Below are 27,577 nucleotides of genomic sequence, written 5' to 3' on the forward strand. Positions count from 1 at the left end.
AACCTTCAGAAGACCCCAGGCTTTTGGCCACTCCAATAAATAGGGTGCTAGATAAGATGGACTTGCTATTAGATTGATCTTTTGTATTCCTTTAAAAAGTTTTTGAAATGGGAATTGCAAAACAACAACCATGGATGCTTGAATGGCTGATTAATTATTCTCTTTTAGATTCAAGGCTGAAACAAATAAGTGGGATGGGTAGATTCCCCTAAGTTCTTAGTGACCCACTGTTGTCCTTGTTGCTAGGTTACAGTGCGGGTCAAGGTTGAACAGGTAAGCCCACAGGAAATGATTTTACCTGGAGCACCGTGGGATCCTTCAGCCTCACTGCTGCCCCATCCCGAGTACCTATCCTCATCCGATATAACACTAAACCAGCCTATCCCAGGCCCTGCTCTCAAGAAGCCCTGCATCCCAAAACAGGAACCACAAGGCCTTCAGGAAACAGGTAAGAAGGAAGAGAGAAGCAGGAATGTTCTAGGAATTTTTCCTGCCAAAGGGAATCGGTTGCCACAAGAAAAACAAATCAATGATAAATTCTTTAGGGAAGTTTTGTCTATAACAGATGAGGAATTGTCCAACTCCTATTATCTCCAGCCAGTGGAGCTAGAACAGGAATTTGTAGTTCAGCAATATCTGAAAGATAGTTGAGCTAAGAAATTCAGACAGTTTTTTAAAATAAATATATGGATTGATTAGCTATCAGAGAAGATTCATTTAAGAATTATAATGCTTTGCTTCCATTTAGTGGGCATCCAGATGTTTGCAGTAAAGATTTGGTAGCTCTGTGTAAACCATGTTTTTTAATAGTAAGTATGATAAATATTTCTGTTTCTCCAGTCCCCAGAAATTCTTTCCACATTTTTAGGGGGCAGCAGTTTGATGAAGATGGAAGAGAGAATATAATCTACCTTATCTATCTCTTATCTATCTGAGCATTTTGACTTCACTCATTAGAGCAGCTTACACACGATCAATCTAAAGAAGATATACTCTACCCAGATGTTTGGGGGGGGGGGAAGCTGAGGTGGAAAAAGAAAATAAATCTTAAAATTCAATTTCTTCCAGTAATATAGCACTTGTTCTTTTTGTGCCTTTGAGTTAATCATGATTTCTGGCAAATATCTAGATGAGTCCCTACAGTATTCCTGTCAAGGTTTTTTAGAAGTGGTTTGCCATTTCCTGCTTTCCTGCTAAGGTGGGACTAGAACTTGAAACTGCTATACTACTACAAAATTTAAATGATTTTATATCTAAACCCTGTCTCATTTGATCTCATTTGTTGCAGTTGAAGTCTGTCTTTGATGCATTTCAGATGAGTTGAAACTCTATTCCAAATAAATGGAGGATATACAGTCAGGTCCAGAAATATTGGGACATCGACACAATTCAAACATCTTTGGCTCTATACACCACCACAATGGAGTTGGAATGAAACAAACACAATGTGCTTTAACTGCAGACTGTCAGGTTTAATTTGAGGGTATGTACATCCAACTCAGGTGAACGGTGTAGGACTTACAGCAGTTTGCATATGTGCCTCCCACTTGTTAGGGACCAAAGGTAATGGGACAGAATAATAATCATAAATCAAACTTTCCCTTCTTAATACTTGGTTGCAAATTCTTTGCAATCAATCACAGCCTGAAGTCTGGAACACATAGACATCACCAGACGCTGGGTTTCATCCCTGGTGATGCTCTGCCAGGCCTCTACTGCAACTGTCTTCAGTTCCTGCTTGTTCTTGGGGCATTTTCCCTTCAGTTTTGTCTTCAGCACGTGAAATGCATGCTCAATGGGATTCAGGTCAGGTGATTGACTTGGCCATTGTATAACATTCCACTTCTGTCCCTTCAAAAACTCTTTGGTTGCTTTTGCAGTATGCTTTGGGTCATTGTCCATCTGCACTGTGAAGCGCCGTCTAATGAGTTCTGCAGCATTTGGCTGAATGTGAGCAGATAATATTGCCCGAAACACTTCAGAATTCATCCTGCTGCTTTTGTCAGCAGTCACATCATCAATAAATACCGTATTTTCCGGTGTATAAGATGACTGGGCGTATAAGATGACCCCCGAATTTTCCTGTTAAAATATAGGGTTTGGGCTATACTTGCCATATAAGACTACCCCTCTTCCAACGCACACCAAATAAAAATTAAAAAACATCAACTGGCTCACCCACAATGTAAAAGCAGCTGTGCTAGACCCAAAATGGCCCCTGCAACAAGCAGGAACCTCACACAGCCACAAAAAGCCCAAAAAAACAACTTTCACACTTTACACACACACAACACAACACAACAGGCTCACCCACAATGTAAAAGCAGCTGTGCTAGACCCAAAATGGCCCCTGCAACAAGCAGGAACCTCACACAGCCACAAAAAGCCCAAAAAAACAACTTTCACACTTTACACACACAAAATTCCACATACAGCTTTGTGAGATTTTGTGTGTTTGTGTAGTTAGAGTGAAACACTACAAAAACACACTAAATCTCAGAAAGCTGCACAAATATTATTTTATTTTTATTTTTATATGAAAGCTAAATTTAAAACTTCCTAAACGTTAAATGGCTAGGTCTAAAAAAGAACAACTAAAAAAACCCCAATTAACTATTTTTTTTAAAGATCCCAAAGGGGAAAAAACTTACCCAATAGAACAGGGGTCTCCAACCTTGGCAACTTTAAGACTTGTAGACTTCAACTCCCAGAATTCCTCAGCCAGCTTTGTTTTGCTGGCTGAGGAATTCTGGGAGTTGAAGTCCACAACTCCCTGCCTGCTTGATTGCAGGCAGGGAGTTGCTTGCTGATGGAATGGATTCAGGCAAGCGAAGCAAGGCAAAGTGAAGCAAGGCAAGCAGCTAAGGTAAGCAAGCTGGAGGGGGAAAAGTTTTTTCCTTCTCCATGGCTCTGGCGATCCCAGCGGAGTTGCCTGATTAGCAGATCGTCAGAGCTTGGCTCGCCAGAGCCATTTAAGGCTCATCAGAGCCTTTCGGGCTGGTCTGCCTGGTTACAGGAGAACGACACCCGACATATAAGACGACCCCCGACTTTTGAGAAGATTTTCATGTGTTAAAAAGTCATCTTATACGCCGGAAAATACGGTACAAGAGAACCAGTTCCATTGGCAGCCATACATGCCCACGCCATGACACTACCACCACCATGCTTCACTGATGAGGTGGTATGCTTAGGATCATGAGCAGTTCCTTTCCTTCTCCATACTCTTCTCTTCCCATCACTCTGGTACAAGTTGATCTTGGTCTCATCTGTCCATAGGATCTTGTTCCAGAACTGTGAAGGCTTTGTTAGATGTTTGGCAAACTCTAATCTGGCCTTCCTGTTTTTGAGGCTCACCAATGGTTTACATCTTGTGGTGAACCCTCTGTATTCACTCTGGTGAAGTCTTCTCTTGATTGTTGACTTCGACACACATACACCTACCTCCTGTAGAGTGTTCTTGATCTGGCCAACTGTTGTGAAGGGTGTTTTCTTCACCAGGGAAAGAATTCTTCGGTCATACACCACAGTTGTTTTCCGTGGTCTCCCGGGTCTTTTGGTGTTGCTGAGCTCACCGGTGCGTTCCTTCTTTTTGAGAATGTTCCAAACAGTTGTTTTGGCCATGCCTAATGTTCTTGCTATCTCTCTGATGGGTTTGTTTTGTTTCTTCAGCCTAATGATGGCTTGCTTCACTGATAGTGACAGCTCTTTGGATCTCATCTTGAGAGTTGACAGCAACAGATTCCAAATGCAAATAGCACACTTGAAATGAACTCTGGGCCTTTTATCTGCACATTGTAATTGGGGTAATGAGGGAATATCACACACCTGGCCATGGAACAGCTGAGAAGCCAATTGTCCCATTACCTTTGGTCCCTTAACAAGTGGGAGGCACATATGCAAACTGCTGTAAGTCCTACACCGTTCACCTGAGTTGGATGTACATACCCTCAAAGCTGACAGTCTGCAGTTAAAGCACATCGTGTTTGTTTCATTCCAACTCCATTGTGGTGGTGTATAGAGCCAAAGATGTTAGAATTGTATCGATGTCCCAATATTTCTGGACCTGACTGTATATTAGTTACGCTTTTCACAGGAGCTCCATTGACCAACTAAAGAGGACATAGACTTGAGATAGAACTCAAAACAGTACATACTATTCACGCTAACTAAAGTGATTGTAGGTGTAGAAAGATGAAGGGTGTTCCATTAATGCAGCCTGATCTGGCTCCTTCCAGATATCATGTGTTAAACTCCAGTAATTCCCATTTCTAGAACTTTTAATTTCACCCAACTGTTGCTCCTCCAATTAACTGACTCAGGCATTTTCTTATCCAAGCTAGGGACAGTAGGGAAATGTTCATTAACAGTTTTAAAGGTGCTTTTTCAAAAGGCAACTGGACTGCTTTTTCCTTGAGAAGGAAAAAGAAGACGTTTTGCTTCTCATCCAAGAAGCTTCATTGGTTCTGGCAGGATGTTGGGGGCCGAAAGTCCAGAATGTAGCCTTTCCTCTTCAAGGAAAAACAAAGTCCAGTTGCCTTTTGAAAAAGCACCTTTGAGACAACTATGACCTGGATGACTGAGAATCTACACAGATGTTCATTAACAGTGTAATGTAAATTTATCTGATTTCCAATTCCTGTATCTATGGGCAAACTGGAATGCAGTGGGTTCACCTAAATCTGCTATTTTGAAACAAATCTTACTAATTACAATAGAAATGGAATAGAACAAGTTTAAAAATCTGAGAAAGGAAGAACTGAGCAAAATCAATCATAAAGGAGGCATCTCTTCTCTCTTTATTCTACCAAACTTCAACCATTTCTCACCTATAGTTAGCTGCTCATGGTTCCTCTTTTTATATATTTATCCTTTACTTCTTGCTTTTCCAAACCCAACAATCATTGCTCTTATATGGCCAATAATTATAGTGCCAGAGAATCTTCAGCCAAGAACTAAAAATTAATTTGTGGAAATGATTTTAAAAATTGTACAAAGTTTGTACTCTGTATGGATGCTCTAGCATAAAATTGTTCTTTATCCTACGCCAACTTATTTTTGATTAGTCTGACACACAACCAAAACTATGCCTATGTATACAGACATCACCAGATGGAACATACAGAAACTAAATTGATTATATTTTTTATATAAAGAGGTGGAAGAGCTCAGTTAGAAGAACAAAGATGTGACCAGGAGCTAATCACAGAACAGATTCAGCTCAAGCTAAAGTGGAAGAACAAAGGCAGCCAGTTTTCAAAGTAAGATTTTAAACATAAGCCTACCATTTTCAAAGACAACATTAGGCACTTTGAAGTCCTGAACCTCACTGATAGGAAACCAGAGATACTATAGAATTAAAGAAGTTGTTATGGGTGAATGTCAAAAATGACCACCAAAGAGAGGAAATGGCTGAGGAAGTAAAAGTAACTGAAACTCTGGGAGGCAGAGACCATGCTGTCCTGGAATTTCAGATAGTGTGATGATGAGAAACTGCAATCACACCTTTATGAAAACTTTGTTGGACTTGTTAAGTGGTCTTGGGGTCCCTGTTCGAACATCACGGATTCACAATGAAATTTTGTGTGAACATGCACACATGTCCCCAATGAACATTGTTAAAGTGTTACGTGTGCCGACGCAATACTTGTGGAGATATAGGCATTTGTGTGACCCCATACTGCAGCCTTATAGTATGACTCTGAGGTCCAGCAACTTTGAGACATATCTCCGGCAATATTTTGTTGAGAGAAACAAAACTTGGCCATCTTGTACAACTTTTTGTGCTCTATTAAACAAAATAATAAAAACATTCTCATGAGCAATCTCCATCTAGATAATTTGGAGCAAAATTGGCTGAAAATAGTGCAGCTCAAAAAAAGATTAAAGTTTGGCTTTTTATATCTCTGGAAGGAAAGGTATGATAAACGTGAAACTTTGTGCGTAATAACCTAGCAACACAAGGTTTTTGAATATAAAATTTCTTCCTTCGGAGTGTATATATGCTGCATTGGCTTCCAGTTGTCTTCCGGGTGCACTTCAAGGTGTTGGTTACCACCTTTAAAGCTCTCCATGGCATAGGACCTGGGTATTTGCAGGACCGCCTTCTGCCGCCGATAGCCTCCCACCGACCAGTACGCGCCCACAGAGGGACTCCTCAGGGTGCCGTCAGCCAGGCAATGTCGGCTGGCGACCCCCAGGGGGAGGGCCTTCTCTGTGGCAGCTCCTGCCCTCTGGAACGATTTGCCCCCGGAGATACAAAGGATATCGGATCTCCGGGTCTTTCGCCGTGCCCTGAAAACTTTTCTTTTCCATCAAGCAGGGCTGGCGTGAACCCCCTCCCCCTTTTTTAGTCTTTTTAGTTTTTTAGTTTTAAATTGTCATGGGGTTTTAAATTGAATTGTTTTAAATTGGGCCAGTTATATAATTCTTTTAACAATTTTAAATTTTGTATCTGCATGTGTTTTAGCTCTGGCTGTTCACCGCCCTGAGTCCACTAGGAGAAGGGCGGTATACAAATTGAAATAATAAATAAATAAATAAATAAAATATATATTTAATTCCATGAATGTTTCTGTCGCAAAAGTTGAACAGATCTGTCAGTGTCAGTATTTGGTTGGCTGATGGTCACTGGAGGCTGGCTCAAGCAGCCAAACGGTTAGTCATGCCACCAACTCTGTCACATGGTGATTTGCCGTGACTCATGCCGAAAAAATTCCATTCAGCCTCAATTTTGAAATCATGTTTGTGATTGCACAGATTGACGAAATTTTTGTAATTTTTGTATTGTGCCACTGAACCATCACTAAAGTAGTATATTCTTGTAATCTTCGTTTTAGTCGTCAAAAACTCAATTAACTTCTGAATGAACACGTGCACAGAAACTGTATCATGTTGCATATCATCAGAAATTATGCAACAGTTGACAATTTGCAGTGCGCCACCTTTATCAACATAATAAGTGACAAACTGATGCACTGTGGCTTGCGAATTCTCCCAGTGAAAGCCTTGAGCAGCATCTTGGACAACAAACGAGTAATTCTCCATAAAATCCATCAGTACATTCAGTTTGGTTTCTTTTAGGCCGGCTTTCAGCGACTTCAAATATTTGCTGTTTTGAAACGAAGTGGTGGCCAGTCAGTTTCCACATTTTGCTAGCAAGTTTTTTGATGAAGCTGTCAACAGTGAGAACATTTGTTTCCAGCATTTCGCAGTCAGTATGAACCCATTGTTTGAATTCTATTGATTCTTCCAAACCCCAGTCCTCGAATATTTCATCCAAGTGCACTGTCAGTGCCACTTCACCAGGGCAGTTTTGGCATCGCTGCAACATACAATCTTTGGTGTTCAGATCTCAAACTGCCTTTTCCAAGAGCAGCTTGTAGTCCTCTTTATTATTTTTTTTTAATATTTTATTAAACAGTTTTTTAAAACAAACAAAAACAGATATTTACATCTTTTTCTTTTCAACAGTTTCACATCAGTAATCCATAATTATACATTTACTCTTTCTTATATCTTTTATACATATATTTCTAATATATCTTATATATACTGCTGAAAAAAATAAAGGGAACACAAGCAGAAGACATCTGAGATCTGAATGAATGAAATAGCCTTATTAAATACTTTGTTCTTTACATACAGTAGTTTATACACTGCTCAAACAACTAAAGGGAACACAAAACTACTGTATGTAACGAACAAAGTATTTAATGAGGCTATTTCATTCATTCAGATCTCGGATGTCTTCTGCTTGTGTTCCCTTTATTTTTTTGAGCAGTGTATATCATTATAATATATTATTCTAATTATTTTATTTACATTTGACATAAACTTTCTATATTTCTCCACCTCATTTAACCATTATTTAGTCTTCCTTTGTCCTTTTTTTTCCCCTTTCCTCCAACCATTTATACCATCTCTCCCAAACTAAATAGTATTTTGTTTCATCCTTTTCTTGTATCTCCTTCGTGAGCTTATCCATTTCCGCACACTCCATAATTTTTCTAATCACATTGTCTTCTACTGGTATATCATCATTTTTCCAGTTTTGGGCGAAAACTATTCGTGCTGCTGTAATTATGTGGATGATTAAGTATCGTATTGCTTTTTCATATGACCCAGAAATTATTCCCAGTAGGAAAGTTTCTGGCCTCATTTCTATTTGTTGATTTGTAATTTCTTCTATTTGTGTTTTAATTATTTGCCAAAATTGTTTTGCCTTATGGCAAGACCACCACATGTGATAGTAAGTTCCTTTCTGATGTTTACATTTCCAACATATCGGAGAGGTATTTGGAAACATCTTTGCCAATCTGGCAGGAGGGAGATGCCACCGATAAAACATTTTATATATATTTTCTTTATAGGGTACAGACATTGTTAATTTGTAATTTATATTCCATAATTTCTCCCATTTCTCTAATTCAATATTGTATCCGAAATTTTTCGCCCAAATTATCATGTTTTCTTTGACTACCTCTTCTTCCAATTTGTATCCTAATAAATAGTTGTACATTTTTTTATCAATTTGTTTTCTGTACCTTGGAGAATTTTATCTAATTTGTTTCCTTTTGAAATCCAAATTGTGCCAAATCTGTCTTGTATCTGGATTTTATTTGCATATAAGGCCACCAATCAATGTCTGTACCCTGTTCTTTCAATTCCTGTCTTGTTCTTAGTTCCCCTTGATTATTTAATAAGTCTTTGTAAGTTTTCATTTTACCAATATCTAGTGCATTTGGGTAAATTTGTGCCTCCATAGTGGATAGCCATTCCGGAATTTTATCGTAATGGTTCTTTTTTATCCCCTGCCATGACTGTAGTAATGCTTCCCTAATTAAATGTCTTTGAAAATATCCTTGCTGTCTACTTTTTCCCTCCCACAGGAAAGCATGCCACCCTCTTTGTAGATTGTACCCCTCTAATGTTAAAATTCTTTTGTTTTTTAATTCCATCCAATCCTTAATCCATATCAACGAGGTTGCTTTATAATAGGTTTCCCAATCTGGGAGTGCTAATCCTTCTCTCTCCCTAGTGTCTTGTAAATATTTTTTTTTTGTAAATTTTTTTTATTTTTTCCAACATAAACATAAAAAAGGAAAATTTTCTCAAGAACGAAGTCTTGGTCCGGTCACAAATGGGTATGCTAGTTTAACAAATGAAAACAGATAATTTTAACATAAATTCCAACATCTTAATTTAAATCTTTCTATTATCTCATCATACATCTTAATCTCCTACTAAAACAAAACTCATTTTTATATTCAATTATAAATTCAATTATAAATCAAAATTCAATACCGCTCTATCTATTTTTTTTCCATTGCTCCTTTTAACATCAACATTAAACACAAAAACAGTCTATTATTCTATATATTTACCTTACAATTTTATCACCACAAACTCAATTTTTATTTCAATTTATTAATCAAAACTTCTTCCTATTTTTCTTGTTTTCTAGACCCAATTCATCCTATCTTAAACTTTTACACAGACATCTCAAAAGTTTTCCATTTCATTTTAATTAACACCCAACATTTTCTTTTTCACCCCTTATTAATAATTATTCTTCAATGTATTCTCCTCATTCTCCTCCATCACTCCCTCTGTTGTTTGGCTGATTTCCAGCATAACATATTTTGGCTGAGTTTTCAGCATATTCTCCTCCATAACTCCAACTATTATTTGGCTGATTTCCAGCATTACTTATTTTAGCTGAGTTTTCAGCATAATCTCCTCCATAACTCCAACTATTATTTGGCTGATTACCAGCATTATCCATTGTTTTGGCTGATTTCCAGCATGCTTTATTTTGGCTGATTAACAGCATTCTCCTCCATAGCTCCACCTATTATTTGGCTGATTTCCAGCATTACTTATTTTAGCTGAGTTTTCAGCATAATCTCCTCCATAACTCCAACTATTATTTGGCTGATTACCAGCATTATCCATTGTTTTGGCTGATTTCCAGCATGCTTTATTTTGGCTGATTAACAGCATTCTCCTCCATAACGCCACCTATTATTTGGCTGATTTCCAGCATTACATTATTTTGGCTGAGCTTTCAGCTTATTCTCCTCCTTAACTCCAACTACTATTCTACTAACTTATTTTAAAAATTTCTTCTTCAATATGTTGTCTATTAATCCACTGTTTCCGACTATACTCTTCCAGGGTGTATCCCCATCTATTTCTTAATATTAATCATTTCCAACATGTGTTAAATTCAATCTCAATTATGATTTACATCTGTGTACCTTAGTATATCATCTATAATCATTAACAATTAATCATAATTATCCACCACTTTATCAACTTAAAACTAAAACATGTTACATCTAATTATGCTTTTATGAAAATATCACTTTTAGTCACCTTAACTTCCCACTTCTATTTTAATTATCATTTATTTTTAATTTTCTATCTTTATTTTACCATAAGCACTTCTTGTTTTTATTTAAAGCTCACTTAAACTTTGAACCATTTAAACAATTAAGCATTCAAACATTGCTATCTAGTTTATCTATTTTGCTTCTTCATTTCCTTATCTGTCCATAAGCATTTCAATTCAAAGTCAATACTTCCATGCTTAAAACTCTGCATATCCTTTTTAATTCTATTGTAGAATCTGTTTCCAGTAAAATCCATCAGCTTCTCCACTTCCGTTCCTGCGCCAAGTCTTTTGTTGCTGTGCCAGTTAGTTAGAAGTTTATTAGTCATTGTGTTTCTTCTTTCTTTATAGAGCCATTAGAAGACAGAATAGGAATCTCCAAAGTTCAAAAAACCATAGTTCTTTTCAAAGTAATCCACAATATGTAACGAGTCAAATAGGTTCTTTTCAGAAAAAAAACACAAATTTCCGCAATCAACACTTTCACTTAGTCACAGCTTCAATCGCCATTTTGAAACATTTATGTAGCAATCCATTTAATCTCTTTGTCTGGCTTTTAAAGATGACAAATCCTTAATTATCGCTTTTCTCTTTTCCAAAAGTCAAGTCCATTTCAGTTTTAACAAGAAAATTTGAATATCCAACTCTATTTGGTTAATAAGCAATTCATTCCAATCAATCAGTGTTAAAGGGTCTTCAATTCTTTTCCTTATTTTACAAAATCTTCAAGCCCCTCAGATCTTCAGCCGCTAGATAAGGCTGGGGGTCTTATTTGTAAATATCCTTATTCATACATTGTTTCTTGCCTGGGTTGGTGTCACTCACCTGGCTCCAAAGCACATCGTCCTTTCTTCCTTCCTCCTGCACATTGCTTGTCCTGATTTGTTGCGGTCTCAAGGCAGCCGCCGTGGCTGCCGTCCCCCGCCGCTGACTTAGGGGGTTGCCTCCGGCCTCCGAGGAACTTGCCCGTTCCTCTCGGCCGCCCAAGGGGTCCCTCTCTTTCCCCTGTCCCTTCAGGGTAGGGTAGGTCCGCAGACATTTCAGCGGCAGTTTGCCAGTTGGGGTTTTTGCGGGGCTCATCAGAGCCCTGCTATTTCCCCGACTGCATCGCTGCAACGCCAAACCAGAAGGTTTGGTTTCTTTCTTGTCTTGTAAATATTTTATTTTAATCCTTGCTTTCTTCTCCTGCCAAATATAATTCACTATAAGTTTATTGAAATCTTTAAAGAAATTTTCCCCCAATTTTATAGGTATCACTTGGAATAAAAATAACATTCTTGGTAGCACATTCATTTTGATTGAAGCTTTTGCGCATGCCTCAAGATGGCAGTGACCGAATGAGCTCCGTTTCGGGGATGGGATAGTTGCTGGTCGCCAGGGTCTTCAGGAGCCGCCTTGACCACCTCCGGCTCCAGTCCCAGTGAGGGGAACGTCCACCCTGCCTGTTGAAGGCTTTTTCGCCCTCCGGAATGTCAGGGCAGGGCTGGACGGCACCGTGGGAGATGGGGCGACAGGCCTGACTGGGGCAGCTGTTTCCGACTTTTTGGCGTTGGAGGAAGTGTAGGCCGAAGCGTCCGGCAGTGGTCGGCGTTTGTGCTTGCGGCTCCCCTTGCCCCTCTGGACCCCTGGGACGCTCTTTTCTGACGTTTTCGGGGGGCCTCAAGGTGCCTTGGGAGCCTGGGGTGCCTGGTTGCGGGCTGGCGGTGGAGGCAATGGCTGCCACTGACCGGCCAGCCAGGGAAACGGCCTGGCAGCAGGTTGATGGGGGAGATGTGGACAGCCTCACCCTTAGGACTACCATCTGGCCCACAGTAGACCCCTACTGTGATTGGGTGTTCGAGATTAGAGCTGTGACGGGGGGTTTGTGGAGATCTGGGGGTTGGAGTGGCGGGAGGCTGACCATGGTTTGGTTTTGTTGGTTGCCTCGGGTGGCCTCTCCTCCCCCCCTCCCCCCAGGTATGGGTGAGTGTTGGCCTTGATGGCCATCCACCCCTGGATTGGGTTTTGCTCTTTTGCTATTCCTACTCTCGCCTCAGAGAAGATCTTGTGCCAGTGGGACTATTACCATCGCTATTAACATCTTTACGAACTGCTGGCCTTTATCGGACCCCTAACTGGAAGAGAACTGGGCGAATTGGTATGCAGGTGCTGAGGGGGCTGTTGTCATCCACCGAACGAAAGGATGGACTATTCTGACTTTATTGTCGGTGTCATCTGGGCCAGTCACTGTGAGAGGGTGACTGGGATAGTTACTCTCCGAATGTGGTGGGATGACACTGACCCCTTCCACTGCCATGAGAGGGCAGTGAAGCCCAGCTCCTGGTATGAAGATCTACTCTTGACCCAGTACTATTGGACTATCTGGTGAAGCCCTGACCAGTTTACTTTCCACCTCTGTTTTTTTGTGATGTTTACGGCTGCTGACCTTCTTGCGCTGCGAGACTCCCCCCTCTCGCAGGCTTGGCCCTCCTCACTATCGAGGGCCTACCTTGATGACGGATTTTGGAATCCCGAGAGGTGGCATGTTGCGAGGAGGGGGTTGTGGGTTTTTTTGGGGAAGTTTTAGATAGGATTTTAAAGGGTTCGGGGAGGGGGGTGGGTTGTGTGGGTTTGGGGGATAACCCGCGGGGCAGGGGGCTGGGTCCAGCTGAGGGGTGCGGCATGGGAGGTGCGGGACTCGGGGTCAAGGGGCGGGTTAGAGCTTTTGCCGATGATGGATATTACATCAGTACTGTGGGTGGGAGGGGCAGTTATGGCGGGAGCAGGGGGCCATATCATACGGTGGGAGTGCGCGCTCGCTGTCTTCGAGCGGTGGCGCGCTCCGGCCCCCAATGCTCTCGTTCCCCGGGTTGCACAGATCCTCAGGGCCTGGGCCTTCGGCTGATGTTATACAACGCCAGGTCCATGTTAAATAAAGCCCCCCTCATTTGTGATCTTGTTCAGGAGGGGGGAGCGCACCTGGCGGGTATTACGGAGACCTGGTTGAGCCAGGAGGGGGGGTCCCCCTCGTTGAAATGTGCCCACCCGGTTTTCGCATATTTCATTAGCTGAGGTCACAGGGGAGGGGTGGGGGGTGGCGGTTGTCATTAAAGAAGGTCTTGGTCCGGGGGAGGCCACTGTTCCTCAGATTTCCGGATGTGAGTCCCTCCTTGTGAAGTGGGGTCATGGGGTACAGATGGGCTTGCTGATTATGTACCTGGCTCCCTGCCACGTGGCGGCGGCCCTGCCCGAGCTGCTCAACGTTATAGCCGCGGTGGCGGTTGATACCCCCAGGCTTATGGTCCTGGGGGATTTTAACCTGCCATCCATCGGTGAGGCGTCTGAGGCGGCCCAGGAGTTCATGGCTTCCATGACGGCTATGGACCTGACCCAGTTAGTTCATGGCCCTACTCACACAGGGGGAAACACGCTGGACCTGGTTTTTGTCTCTGGTCAGTGGTTGAGTGATCTTGAGATAGGGGATATAGCAATGGAGCCCTTGTCATGGTCGGATCACTCCCTCCTTCGCTTTGACCTTCGAACCGCCACAACCCACTGCAGGGAGGCGGAACCGATGAGGTGGTTCCGCCCCAGGTGCCTGATGGATCCGGATAGGTTCCAGACGGAGCTTGGGCCATTCCCTGAGGCTCTGGCTCACAACTCGACTGAAGACCTAGAGGCCGCCTGGGATAGGGTGGCCGCTGGAGCTTTGGACCGGGTCGTGCCTTTGCGGCCTCTGACCTGGCGCCAGTCTCACCTGGCTCCTTGGTTCACTGAGGAGCTGAGGAAGATGAAGCGCCAGAAAAGACGCCTGGAGAGCAGTTGGAGGGCCAGCCTTTCTGAATCTGACCGAACACTGGTAAGGTCTCATATTAGGACCTACCTAGTGGCGATAAAAGCGGCAAAATGTAATTATTTTTCCGCTCTTATTGCGTCATCAGATAATTGCCCGGCCACCCTGTTTAGGGTGACCTGCTCCCTGCTCCACCAGGGAGCACGGGAGGACCCCTTGGAGGGCAGGGCCGAGGACTTTGTGCAGTATCTGTATGACAAAATCGCTCAGATTCGGGAAGACTTGGACTCTGACTGGGTAGATTCAGGAGGGATGATGGAGGCAGGTCTTGAGAATGTTATCTGGGAAGAGTTTGACCCTGTGACTCCCGAAGATGTGGACAGGATTCTGGGTAGGCTTAGCGCGGCCACATGTTTATTGGACCCTTGTCCCTCCTGGTTGGTGCTGGCTTCTTGGGAGGTTACACGAGGCTGGCTCCAGGGGATTATAAATGCTTCATTGAGTGAGGGTGACTTTCCCGCCGCCTTGAAAGAGGCGGTGGTGAGGCCTCTCCTCAAGAAGCCTTCCCTGGACCCAGCAGTGTTAGCGAATTATCGTCCAGTCTCCAACCTTCGCTTTGTGGCGAAGGTTGTTGAGAGTGTGGTGGCGTGACAGCTTCCCCAGTACCTGGATGAAACGGTTTATCTAGATCCGTTCCAGTCGGGCTTCAGGCCTGGGTACAGCACGGAAACGGCATTGGTCGCGTTGGTTGATGATCTCTGGAGGGCTCAGGACAGGGGTTGTTCCTCTGTCCTGGTCCTATTAGATCTCTCAGCAGCTTTTGATACCATCGACCATGGCATCATGCTGCACCGGTTGGAAGAGTTAGGGGTGGGGGGCACCATGTTGCAGTGGTTCTCCTCCTTTCTCTCCGACCGGTCGCAGTCTGTGTTGGCAGGGGGGCAGAGGTTGACCCCGAGGCGCCTTGTATGTATCCTCTCGCCCCTTCTGTTCAACATTTATGTGAAGCCACTGGGCGAGGTCATCCGTGGTTTCGGGGTGAAGTACCATCAGTACGCTGATGATACTCAGCTGTACATCTCCACCCCGGACCACCCCAATGATGCCCTGGAAGTGATGTCCCAGTGCCTGGAGGCTGTGCGGATCTGGATGGGGAGAAACAGACTCAGGCTCAACCCATCCAAGATCGAGTGGCTGTGGTTTCCAGCATCCCGATATAGTCAGTTGGTGCCATCATTGACTATTGGGGGTGAGTCATTGGCCCCCACAGAGAGGGTTCGCAACTTGGGTGTCCTCCTGGATTCATGGCTGTCTTTAGAAGAGCATTTGACGGCTGTGGCCGGGAGGACTTTCTATCAGGTCCGCCTGATACGCCAGTTGCGTCCCTTTCTGGATCGGGACTCCTTACGCACGGTCACTCATGCCCTCGTCACCTCCCGCCTGGACTATTGTAATGCTCTCTACATGGGGCTCCCCTTGAGGAGCACCCGGAGGCTCCAACTGGTCCAGAATGCGTCCGTGCGGGTTATTATGGGAGTGACACGGCATTCCCATGTAACACCTCTCCTGCGCGAGCTGCACTGGCTCCCGGTGGTCTTCCAGGTGCGCTTCAAGGTCTTGGTTACCACCTTTAGAGCGCTCCATGGCTTAGGACCTGGGTACTTACGAGACCGCCTTCTGCCACCAGTAGCCTCTCAGCGGCCAGTATGCTCCCATAGAGAGGGGCTCCTCAGGGTGCCATCGGCCAAACAGTGTCGACTGGCGGCCCCCAGGGGGAGAGCCTTCTCTGTGGGGGCACCTGCCATCTGGAACGAGCTCCCCCCGGAGATACGGAGGATCCCGGACTTACGCACTTTCCGCCGTGCCCTCAAGACCTTTTTATTTCAACAGGCTGGCCTGGCCTAACCTCCTTTTAATTGTTAATTTTAAATTTGTTTTAAAACAATAGGGGTGTTTTAAATTGTTTGGGCCAAATTATTTAATGTGCTTTTACATTGTTTTTAAATTTTGTATTATGTGTTTTTTATCTTTTGGCTGTTCACCGCCCTGAGTCCTTCGGGAGTAGGGCGGTATATAAATTCAAAATAAAGTAAAAAGTAAAGTAAAGCTATCTTCCCTAGAAAAGAAGCTGTAATTTGCTCCAAATTTCTAAGTCTTTCTTTATCTGCCCTGTTAATTTATTGTAATTGTCTTCTTTAATCGATGATCCTTTATTTGTTAGCCATATTCATAGATATTTTAATTTTTTGTCGTTTGTATACCCATTCCGTCTTCTAATTCTTTCTCCTGTTGTTTTGTAAGATTTTTCGTTAGTGCTTTTGTTTTTAACCTGTTAATTTTGAGTCCTGCTACCTTCCCATATTCTTCTATTTGTGATAACAATTTGGGTCCTGTCGATATTGGTTGCTCTAGGACAGCGGTTCTCAACCTGGGGGTCGCGACCCCTTTGGGGGTCGAACGGCCATTTCACAGGGGTCGCCAAAGCCCTCTCTCGCCGCCTCCCCCACGCCTTCACTCACCCTCACCCTCTGCCTCTGTTGGATCGCCGTTCGCCGTTCGCTTACCCCGCCCACTCCCATTCTATTGCTGCCTCCGGAGTCCCAGCTGATGGCTAGAGGGAAAAAAACTTTAAATTCTTGCCGCGGGGCTTCAAAGGGCAGCTCTACAGCTGATCGGTGTTAAAAGAAAACAAATGAATAGACAGGTGCCTGCAAAAATAGAAAAAACAGCCCCTTTCAGCTTCAGCATAGGTTAATTACCAATTAGCTCTATTTAACTAGGGAATTGTAATAATTGAGATACTATTAATTGTATATTGTGTTGAAAGCAGAAATGGTTAAGTTGTGGTTTGGAGGAATATATGGGGGAAATTATTTGGTTTATTATTATTGGTAAATATAATTAATTGATTTGTAAGAAATTGGATTGCATGGAAATAATTGGAATATTCATGTTCATATTGATAAATATACAAAAAAGATAGTTATATAACTAATTGATTTATATTAAAATGTTGAATTTGTATTAAACAACTGTATTACATAATTACATAATTAACCAATGTGAGGATGGATATAAAAATAGATGACAATGTGAAGGGGTATAATATAGAATAGAAGGGAAAAATTGAATTTGATTAAGATGAGAGATGAGGATGAAGGGTAATATTGGTTTTTTTAAAAAATAGATGAGGAATAAATATGGTAAAAAGGAAATATATAAATTGTAAATTTAATTGAAATGACTAAACACTGTGTTGGAAGAAATATCCTTCTGGGTTCTGCTCCAAGTGGAGAAAAAGACACTGGAAACATGGAGACTGCTTGGAAAGATGGTTTAATAGTGGACAGGATCACATGGCTTGAGTTCCTGAACAGAAAAGGGGCAGATACAGTAAATCCTCGGGTTTTTATGCTCTCTCTGGCTTTGCATTTCTTGGGGCCCCGAAAGAGTATCCTGATTGGTTGTCAGACTCCCAGGGGGTGGGGGTCTTAGCTAGCCTTGCTGCCTGATGGTCACATGTGCTTCCCAGGTCACATGCTTCCCAGGTCACATGTGGTGAGTTTTGGTTGCTAGATGGGGCTCATTGTGTTAGTTTCTGTTGCTATTGTGTTGCAAATGTCCTTTGACAAAGGATTGACTTTCTGCCTCTGGCCCATTAACAAAGGGTGGGGGGCAGGAAGGTGGGAGCTGCTTTGTCTGTAAAATATGCTTCTCCATTTCTCATCCAGGGAAATATAATATTCTGCCTTTTTAATATTTCCCAAAATATTTCATTCTTCTAGGAAAGGGGTGGGTGCTAACGTCCTACAACTGTTTAAATTTGTGAACCGGCCAAATACTCAAAGAAAATACGTTGTATGTTTGTATATGTGTTTCTAATTATTGCTATTTATTGCTATTTATTCATATTTGTTCTCTTTTATTCTTTAAAGTTTAACAATTCATTCTTTATCTTAATAGCTTTATATTTGTTTGGGGTTGGCTTTCTTCCCTTTCATCTTTTTTATTGTACAGCAATCTTTCTCCTCAAACCTACCACCTCTCTCTTTTCTTTCCTTCTTACTTTCTCTTCCTCCCCCTCTTCTTCTCCTCCCTACTTCCTCTTCCTTTCTCCTTCTCCTCCTCTCTTCCTCCCTCTCTTACCCTCACTCCTACTCTAATTTCCCTTCCCTTCCTTCATCCCTCTCTATTGCTTTATCCTTTTGTGCATATGGACTACTCAGAGGGCTGAAAAAGTTATTTTTGACTGGGCCTCGCACTTTTGACCAGTCCTCGAATTTATGACTGTCCTCACAATTTACGTTTTTTGCCCTATCTTATCACCATGTTGAAGAGAAGCAGTTGTGAAATGAGTGACATGGTTGTTAAGAATGCTGCACAGGCATAAATGTGAGGATGGTCATAAGTGTGAGGACCAGTCAAAAATCCGAGGACCTGTCAGAAATGACATTTTTCAGCCCTCTGAGTAGTCCCTATACACATAGCCATGGCCACCCGGTCACATGACCAGCTAGCCACGCCCACCCAGTCACATGACCTCCAAGCCACACCCACAAAACAAGCCACGCCCACAGAACCGGTAGTAAAAAAAATTAGAACCCACCCCTGGTTGGGGGTCACCACAACATGAGGAACTGTATTAAAGGGTCGCGGCATTAGGAAGGTTGAGAACCACTGCTCTAGGATGAAGACCAGGTAGTCAGCAAAAGCTTGAAGTTTGTATTCCTCTTTTTTCACTTTCATTCCTTTTATTTCTGTATCTCTTCTGATTTTATTTAACAATATCTCTAGTGATAAAATGAACAATAAAGGTGATAAAGGACATCCCTGTCTCACTCCTTTTTTTATTTTAAATTGTTCAGTCATATCTCCATTTATTGTTATCTTTGCTATTTGTGTGTGTCTCTGTCTCTCTCTCCCCCTCTCCCCCCCCCCCCCCGGTGTGTGTGTGTGTGTATCTCTGTATCTCTCTCTCTGTATTGATGTCTTCAACATCTTCATCAATGACTTGGACGAGGGGATAGATGGGGAACTCATCAAATTTGCAGATGGCACCAAGCTAGCAGGAATAGCCAACACTCTGGAAGATAGGCTTAAGATACAAAAGGATCTTGACAGACTTGAACATTGGGCGCTATCTAACAAAATGAAATTCAATGGTGAAAAAAGTAAGGTTCTACATTTAGGCAAGAAAAACAAAATGCACAGGTACAGTATATGTGGTACTTTGCTCAATAGTGGTGACTGTGAGAGGGATCTTAGAGTCCTAGTGGACAATCATTTAAATATGAGTCAGCAGTGTGCTGCAGCTGCCAAAAAAGCCAACACGGTTCTAGGCTGCATAAACAGGGATAGAATCAAGATCACATGAAGTGTTAATACCACTTTATAATGCCTTGGTAAGGTCACACTTGGAATACTGCATCCAATTTTGGTCGCCATGATGTAAAAAAGATGTTGAGACTCTAGAAAGAGTGCAGAGAAGAGCAACAAAGATGATTAGGGGACTGGAGGCTTCTCTGAGGTCTAATTTAGTAAAGACTTTTCCCTTCACTTGGTGGGACAGCATGTCCTAAATGAGAGGGAGGGGGTATAGGTTGTGTACACACACACACACAGTTTATACCTCTAAAATCCCCGCATAATCTCATAGTTCCATCTTTTTTTTCTTTAAATAGGACTGTGGCTGCGACCCGTGGCTTGGTTGGCTCGATGAACCCCCTTGCTAGGTTTTTGTCTATGTATTTGTGCATTTCTTGCATTTCCCGGAGCATCATGGTGTACAGTTTGGGTTTGTCTGTCTCACAGTCCGTCTCACGGGGGGGGGGGGGGGGAGAAGATGTTGCACTCGGCCTTGCTGAACACTTCTGCGAGGTCCTGATATTCTTTGGGGATCTGTTCGACCTGGAGTTTTGTCGGAGGTGACTGCCAATTGTTCTGGTGGGGCCTTCAGGGGGGTTTCCTGCGTGTGCGATGCTTCCATTTGCTGGTGTGGAAGGGGTTGGGGTCCTCTTGCTATCCTCAGCCTCCGGGTGCCCCCTTGCCACCAGATTGTCAGGCCCCACTTGTCTAGCCAAGAGAGCCCCAGTATGATCGCGTCTGTCATTCTGGGGACTATTATGAATTGAATTGCTTCCCAGTGGTCTGCTAGTTTTAGCCTCACTGGTTCAGTCAGGTGGGTGGCATAGGCTCCCCCCAATAGGGACCCATCGACTTGTTCAAATCTGATCGGGTGGGCCAGTCTCTTCACTCTAATCCCCAGTTTTAGGACCATGGTTAGGTTAATCAAGCATTTAGTGCAGCCTGAGTCTATTATTTTATTTTATTTTATTTATTTATTTATTTATTTATTTATTTATTTATTTATTTATTTATTTATTTAATTTTTATACCGCCCTTCTCCCGAAGGACTCAGGGTGGTGAACAGCCAAGATTAAAATACATACAATATGAAAATTAAAATAATTTAAAACATGATTAAATTAATTTGGCTTCCCCAATTTAAAACCCCTTACCCATAAAATTAACCAGTTAAAACTTTTAAGACAGCCCGGCTTGCTGAAATAGAAAAGTCTTCAGGGCCCGGCGGAAAGTACGGAGGTCCGGGATCAGTCGTATCTCTGGGGGTAGCTCGTTCCAGAGGGCGGGTGCCCCCACAGAGAAGGCTCTCCCCCGGGGGCTGCCAGTCGACATTGCTTGACCGACGGCACCCTGAGGAGACCCTCTCTGTGGGAGCGTATTGGCCGGTGGGAGGTTATCAGTGGCAGAAGGTGGTCTCGTAGATTAGGGCTTGAAAAGTACCCTGGGTCCCTGTTTTTGGGGCTCTGAGGCGTATTGGGAGGACAAAGGGGTGGATCGGTTCACTCACCATCGGGGCGTTTTCACCTTCGTCATCACTGTCATAGGGATCCGGCGGTTGGTTGTCATTGGCTGGAGTTCCCCCCTCTTTGGCTGGGTGGGGAGGGACCTCTACAGCCTGGAGGGCTTTTTGGGACATGTCGGCTGCATGCCTGGGGCCTCGTTCTGGTGGCACCCTGGGTTGGTTTTCGGAGCTGGGGTCACGGATGCCAATGCAATGTGGCCCATCCCTCCGCATCTGTAGCATTTCAAGTGGCTTCGTGGGAGGGTTGGCTTTGGGGCTGGTTGTGCTGCTGCAGCCTCCTGTCGGCCAGATAGCCTCCAGTCTGGTTGTCCTCTCTGGTATCCGGTTGCTTCCGCATGTCGTTGGCACGCAATCCACAGTCAACTTTTATGGCTACTCGGAACAACTCAGAGAGTCAGTTTGGAATGTCCTGATAGGCAGTTTACTTGGGCAATTTGCTTGTCCAATCTTGTTCTGAAAAAGTGAACTAATAGCTGCTCCGGCAAAGGGGGTAGCTTCCCCACGACTCTCCTGAATTCACGGATGTGTTCTTTAATGGGTCGCCCTCTTTGCTTTAAGTTTCAAAGCTCATCCTCCGCATACTGATCCTTCTCCACCTCCTGGCTTCTAGCTCTTGTAGGAAGTCATCGACGTCTTGCAGCTGGGGGGCTCTCCTCCTATGAAGGGCTGCTATCCATTCCTTTGCTTCTCCCTCTAGACCCCCGGCGATGGTATTCACCATGGCTCTGTGCAATGGGTAAAGGTGTCCATAGTGCTCTAGGTGGACTCTAGCAGAGTCAAGGAATAGAGCCAGTTGATCTGAGTCCATCGAATTTCCCCCTGAATCGGGGCGGTTCGTTCAGCATTGCTTCTCCCTCATCATGTTGGGCCTCGTATGCCTGCACTTGGTGTGTTTGGCTGTCTCCCTTGGCTCTAGTTCATAGAGAGGGGAGGGGCTGGCCGCCTTGGGCGTCTTGCCTGTTGTGCAGAGGAGCCACCGACAGCAGCCTCGGGCTCATTCTCCTTCTGGTGGGTGGAGAAGAGGGGCTGTGTTCCCATCTGCATCTCCTCACTTCAAAGGGCTCAGTTGTAACCCCCCTCTCTTTTGGGCGGCATGACAGCCCCTCATCACGAAGGGTGGTTTGGTCAAATTTCTCCCTCAGCTGTTCTAAGGATCCCCCCAAGGGTTCCATCAGAGTTTTTGGGAGTCTGGCCTGTTCCCAGTCCCTCATCCATTTCACTCTTCCTAGCTTGCTTAGGGGTTTTCCCCAGCCCTGGGCACTAGGGTGGGGGAGCTCAACCTCAGCCACTTTAGGGACTTTTTCCCACCAATACTCATCCCTTTTCGTTTGAGTCACTGGGGCAGGCGTCTCAGCTTTGATGTCCAGAGAGGGCTGCAGTTTGGTTCCAATTTGTTGTGGCTCCGTTACCTGAGCCTGTGTCATCGGCAGGAGAGGACTCCGAGAGTGAAGAAGAGGAGTTGGCAAGGCCTCCCTCTCCAGGACCCTCCTCTCTGGCAATGCCTTCGGTGTCCACCGAAGGGCAAGAGATAGGGCCGGGGCCAAGCACGTCCACGCAGCCACAGATGGACAGTGATGAGGGTAATGAGTCTTGGCTGGATCCACGCCAGCGTTGCAGAGATAAGCGCGCGCAACAGAAGAAAAGGCGTGCCCGAGATTAGGCTGAGTCACTGGACCACACCCCACAGGATATAAAAGGGAGTGTGGTGGCCAGTCAAACCTTGTGACGAACAAAGCTGAAAGCTTCCACGCCATTCTGCATTGCCGGACTTTTGCTATAAGACTTAGATGGATTATCTCTGGACTTAACTCCGTAATTATTGAGCTGTTTCTTTTGATGTATCAGAAGTGGGGAGAAGTTATCTCTCCTCTTCGTAAATAATAAACTCTTGGCAGGCAGCCACTAAGTTGTTGCCAAGTTCCATTATCTTAAGGAAAAGGATTTTGCCGGCTGGTTTGGTCTTTAACTCTTGAACGTCTGTTGGTGTGTGTGCATGTGGTTGGGGACAGAACACAATTGGGCTGCTGGCTCCTGGAGTTCCCTGGGTGGGGGCAAGTTCTGCCCTGCTCTGGGTTGCCTGGAGCAGGCTCTCTTCGGATAGTCCGCCCTCTGCCATGGTAGCCTGAGTTTCTCTTCACGCACCCTAGGTGTCGGGGAGCGAATGGAGAGCCCGGGACTCAGGAATCCCAGTCGTTTTGATTAGTTTTGGGAGAGTTGGCTTGCTGTCAGGGTTCCGACCGATGCCCTAATTAAATCATGAGCCTCAAGCCAAGCTTCAAAAGAAATTCAGTTATTTATTAGGAGCTTCATGTTGGCACAATCCAAGTGAAGCCAACTCTGACTTCACTAAATTTGCGCCTTGGCTCTGACCCTGTTTCCCCCTCCCCCCAAGGTGTGTCATCAGTCACATTCCCCAACGAAGCAATTTCGCGGGTTGTAGAAGTCACTCCCTCCGGTGGCTGTGGGTCCCTCTGGAGATGACCTTGACGTTGCCGCTGGAATGTGCTTTATTTTGATAAATGCAAGTTCCTCGATGCAGCTGTGAGGCTCAGTTTTCCCATCCCCCTGCTTATGGCAACTCAAGAGCAGGTCAGGAATGCTTCGCGAGTTGACAGAACAGCTTGGAAAAGATTTTCAGATGCTATGACATATCTCTACCAACAAAGATTAGAATCGTGCAGACAGTGATTTTCCCTGTGACTATGGAAGCAAAAATTAAGAAGCAAGGTAGAAAGGGTATCAATACTTTTGAACTTCATTGTTGGAGATGACTCTTGAGAATATATTGATAGCCAAGAAAAGCCTATTGATTATAGAACAAATCAGTCCAGTATTCTCACTTGAAGCACAATGACCAGGCTCAAATTATCATATTTTGAATAAATTGTACAAAGACCCAACTTTCTTTAGAACTCCAAAACGCTAGGAAAGATGCAAAGAACAAACAGAAGAAGATGACCAGCAACAAGATGGATGTATTCAATTACTGTACCAATGGCTATACCAATGGGAGATCTGAAGAGCCAGATTATCCTGGAGAAAATCTACTTATGTATTTGTTAAGATCCAATTTGATGGCACATGATCAAATCTGCTGACAAGGAGACATATTACAGATTAGTTTATAGTTTCTTGAAATAACATTCCCATCACAGTTGTTTTTAGAGAAGATAAATACTTTTTTCCCTTAAAGAAACTGCCTATGAAAGCCTTAAGGAACCGAACCCACATGGTTGAAAGAAAGACAGCTATGTTTGTATAAAGAGCTGAACCCAATGCAACACCATGCACATTGTGTGAACTTAAAAGAAAAAAAGTAAATGACCATCGTGCTTGAGGGTGGCAGCTAGAAGAGGAACTTAACTAGCCTTCCTTACCTGCCATTTCCTACCATGACAAATTGCAGACATGAGGTCACACCCACACTCACAAACATTTGTGCTAATAGCAGAACAACATTTTTGTTGAGGTTATAAAGGTCCAAAGTAACTGCCCAGCTTCGTCATTTCTAAAATGATAAAATATAAGCTAGCAGTTTGCAAACATAAGTTACAAGAACTGAGACGGTTTGTAGTAAATGTACAATGGAGAGTATGCATTTAGTCCTCAAGTTATAGCCATAATTGAGCCTGGCAACTATGGTCATAAGTCATGATGGTTGTAAAGCAGAGTCACCATGTGACCAGATCCAATTTTACAATCTTTTTTGTTCGGATGGTTCAGTGAACGTCACAGCTGTTAAGTGAACCCATTGTTCGCTATCAACTGTTTTTTGCTGGAAACCGGAAGTGAATGCAGGTTCCCAGCAAAACCATCATACAATCAGCCATCTGATCACAGTGCACTGCAAGAGCCGTAAATGTGGACCAGTTGCCAAGCACCCAAAATGCAGTCGCATGTTGGCAGGAGAGCGCAATGTCAGAACTTCAAAACCAGATCATAAGTAGCTTTTGGGGGTCTGGTGCAACTTCAACTGGTCACTAAACAACTGGTTCTAAGTCAAGGACTGCCTTTGCCTGTTTGTCTTGATGTTGATAGCTGCATGTTGTCAGACTCATCTGCCCATTATGAAAGACTTTTCTTTTTCTTTCTTGACAGGCTCTCTACTGGCCAATGAAAACCGAGTGGAACACTCTTTGCCTGGAGGCACGATGGAAATGAGATTGCTACCTGGGAATTCCTGGGAGAAAACGTTGGGTGAGAATTGTAGTGAACGGGTGAATCAACAATATGAAGTGAGATGTGGAGACACAAGAGAGAATCCAGTTGCACACACCAACTCTTTTGGAGGCTCTCACCCAGCAGGAAAGTCCCTTCACCAGTGTTCACAATGCGGGAAAACATTTAGCCGTAACTCACACCTGCTCACCCACCTAAGGATCCATACGGGGGAGAAGCCCCACCAGTGCTCTCAGTGTGGCAAACATTTTGGTCATACTTCCCAGCTGACTCATCATCAGAGGACCCATGCCTCAGAGAGACCTTTCCGATGTGCTCAATGCAGCCGAAGTTTTTACCAGAGCTCAGAGTTGACCAGGCATCGAGTTTCCCATGCCAGAGATCGTCCGTACGGGTGCAGCCAATGTGGGAAGAAGTTCCGTTGGAGTTCTGATCTCATCCGACACCAGATCACACATACAGGAGAGAGAGCGTACAAGTGTCCTGACTGCGGGAAGAAGTTTGGTCAGAATTCACACCTGGTTCGACATCAGAGAACCCACACTACTTAGCCAAGATCTTCCCAGAATGAAAGAAAACCGTGTTTCCCAGCATTGAAAGCTCAATAAGGGCCAAAGCATGGAACCAGACTGCCACTTAGCTTAGTGTCATAATGCGCCAGATGACAGATGAGCTTTTGGTTCAATATCTGCAGAGGTTTATCTGTGGATGTGGCTTAATTAGAAAGAATCCAGTCTATCATAGGCAAGGTGACGGTTCCATAATACCAATTTATGTTCTACCTAGAGAGTCACAGTAGTGCGGAACTGATTACTCTAAAAAGGTGCTGAGCCTTTCTAGAGTTGACTTCCTGGACAATGCTAAACCACTAATATTGTGGTGGCGCCAGTTGGATGTCTTTTTTTCTTTATCTCCTTTTCCTTCCTCCCTCGTTCTCTCTTTTAATAGGTAATAGGTCTTCTAATAATCTAGACAGATTTATTGTTACATAACAGAACCCGTATTCCTTGCCCTGAGACCATTTCTTTGTCATGAAGCAAAAGCAATGTATTTTTTTAGAGAAAATGACCAGTTTGTATTAGCAGAGGGTTGAAATCTTTAAAATGATGGAGAGCCCCTCTTGGAGAAGCTGTTGTGGAGTATTCTGCATTTGTTTTTGTTTTTTGGGGTTTGTTTGTTTTTTAAATTACAACTTTGATAAATGGGAAAATTGTCAACCTGAATTTGTAGTGACATAGAATATATACAACAGCGCTGGGTATGATTTCAATGGGTTGGCCTGCAGGTTAGGTGAACTTTATTATGGCCGACTCTTAGGGCTGGCCATGAATATACAAGGGGATTGATGCAAGCCTCCCATCTGGTCCTTTTCATTGCCAGTAATCCTACTGGTCTAGTTGCACACCTCAGCCTCTTCTTTTTTTAGAAAAAAAAACAACTTCTATTTCATAGTCAACATACATCTTAAACAAAAAATCATATATATATATATATATATATATATATATATATATATATATATATATATATATATATATATATATATATATAATTCCCCCCCCCCCTCCCCGGACTTCCCAGAACAAGTACAGGGTAAAAACATTTAACAAACCTTAATGAAAACCCCCACAAACTAACTAGTGATAGATTTATCTATCACTTGTACTTTAACTCTCCTTGTTCAAAACAAAATATAACTTTTCTTGCTTAAAGGTAGTTAATCCCAATTAATTCAACAATAAACAAACAATTTAAAGCCCTTGAAAATATATTGAAAAATCTATAGCCTTGAATTTAACATCCAAAAGGAAATTTCTCATTTAATCCATTACTTAAAATAATTGTTAGATATAATCCATCCAATCATAACCAAAGAGATCATATCCTTGTTCACGTTTATATAACAGTTGAAACATCCAGTCATTTAACGGAATAAAATTCTTCCACTTCCATTTCCCCCTGGTTTTTTTCCGAGCCTTCTTCTTCCGCTTTATTCCACCATCTTTTATTTTTACAAGCTTTTGTGTATTCAACTGTAATTTTATCTTCCAATCCTGTGCAGCTCGCAAAGTAATTCCTTTTAAGCAACACACCTCTTTAAATAGGATTAAAAGTCCATTTTTGTAAAGAAATTGTAATGTTCCATTTCTAATCCTTCTTGATATCTTGAAAATCCAAGCTTCTCCCAGCACTTTTCCTCTCATCTGCGAGCCTCTTTCTTCTTTGTGAGCGACAACACTGGCAAAACTCTTTCCTCACATTCAGCAAAGAATATCTCAAAAGTATATTCTTGGGTACTTCAAGAGGAGAACACTGTTACGTTTTTAATGCTGTTCACATTGAG

The 27,577-nt window shown here is 43.3% G+C and overlaps 1 protein-coding gene across 1 annotated transcript in view; it reads left to right on the top strand.

The window, feature by feature from the left end:
- Positions 1-27,577, top strand: part of LOC139317515 (zinc finger and SCAN domain-containing protein 31-like) — a 34,671-nt gene that overhangs the window by 1,524 nt on the left and 5,570 nt on the right. The window contains exons 2-5 of the mRNA XM_070944587.1: positions 247-448; positions 5,872-5,918; positions 23,775-23,781; positions 25,153-26,181. Of these exons, the coding sequence (XP_070800688.1) occupies positions 247-448; positions 5,872-5,918; positions 23,775-23,781; positions 25,153-25,784 (888 nt within the window). The 3' untranslated portion in view covers positions 25,785-26,181. The remainder of the gene's footprint in view (positions 1-246; positions 449-5,871; positions 5,919-23,774; positions 23,782-25,152; positions 26,182-27,577) is intronic.

This window comes from Pituophis catenifer, unplaced genomic scaffold (assembly GCF_029215685.1).
Source record: "Pituophis catenifer annectens isolate HBS135680 unplaced genomic scaffold, rPitCat1.0.hap2 SCAF_5, whole genome shotgun sequence".
Lineage (NCBI taxonomy): Eukaryota > Metazoa > Chordata > Lepidosauria > Squamata > Colubridae > Pituophis > Pituophis catenifer.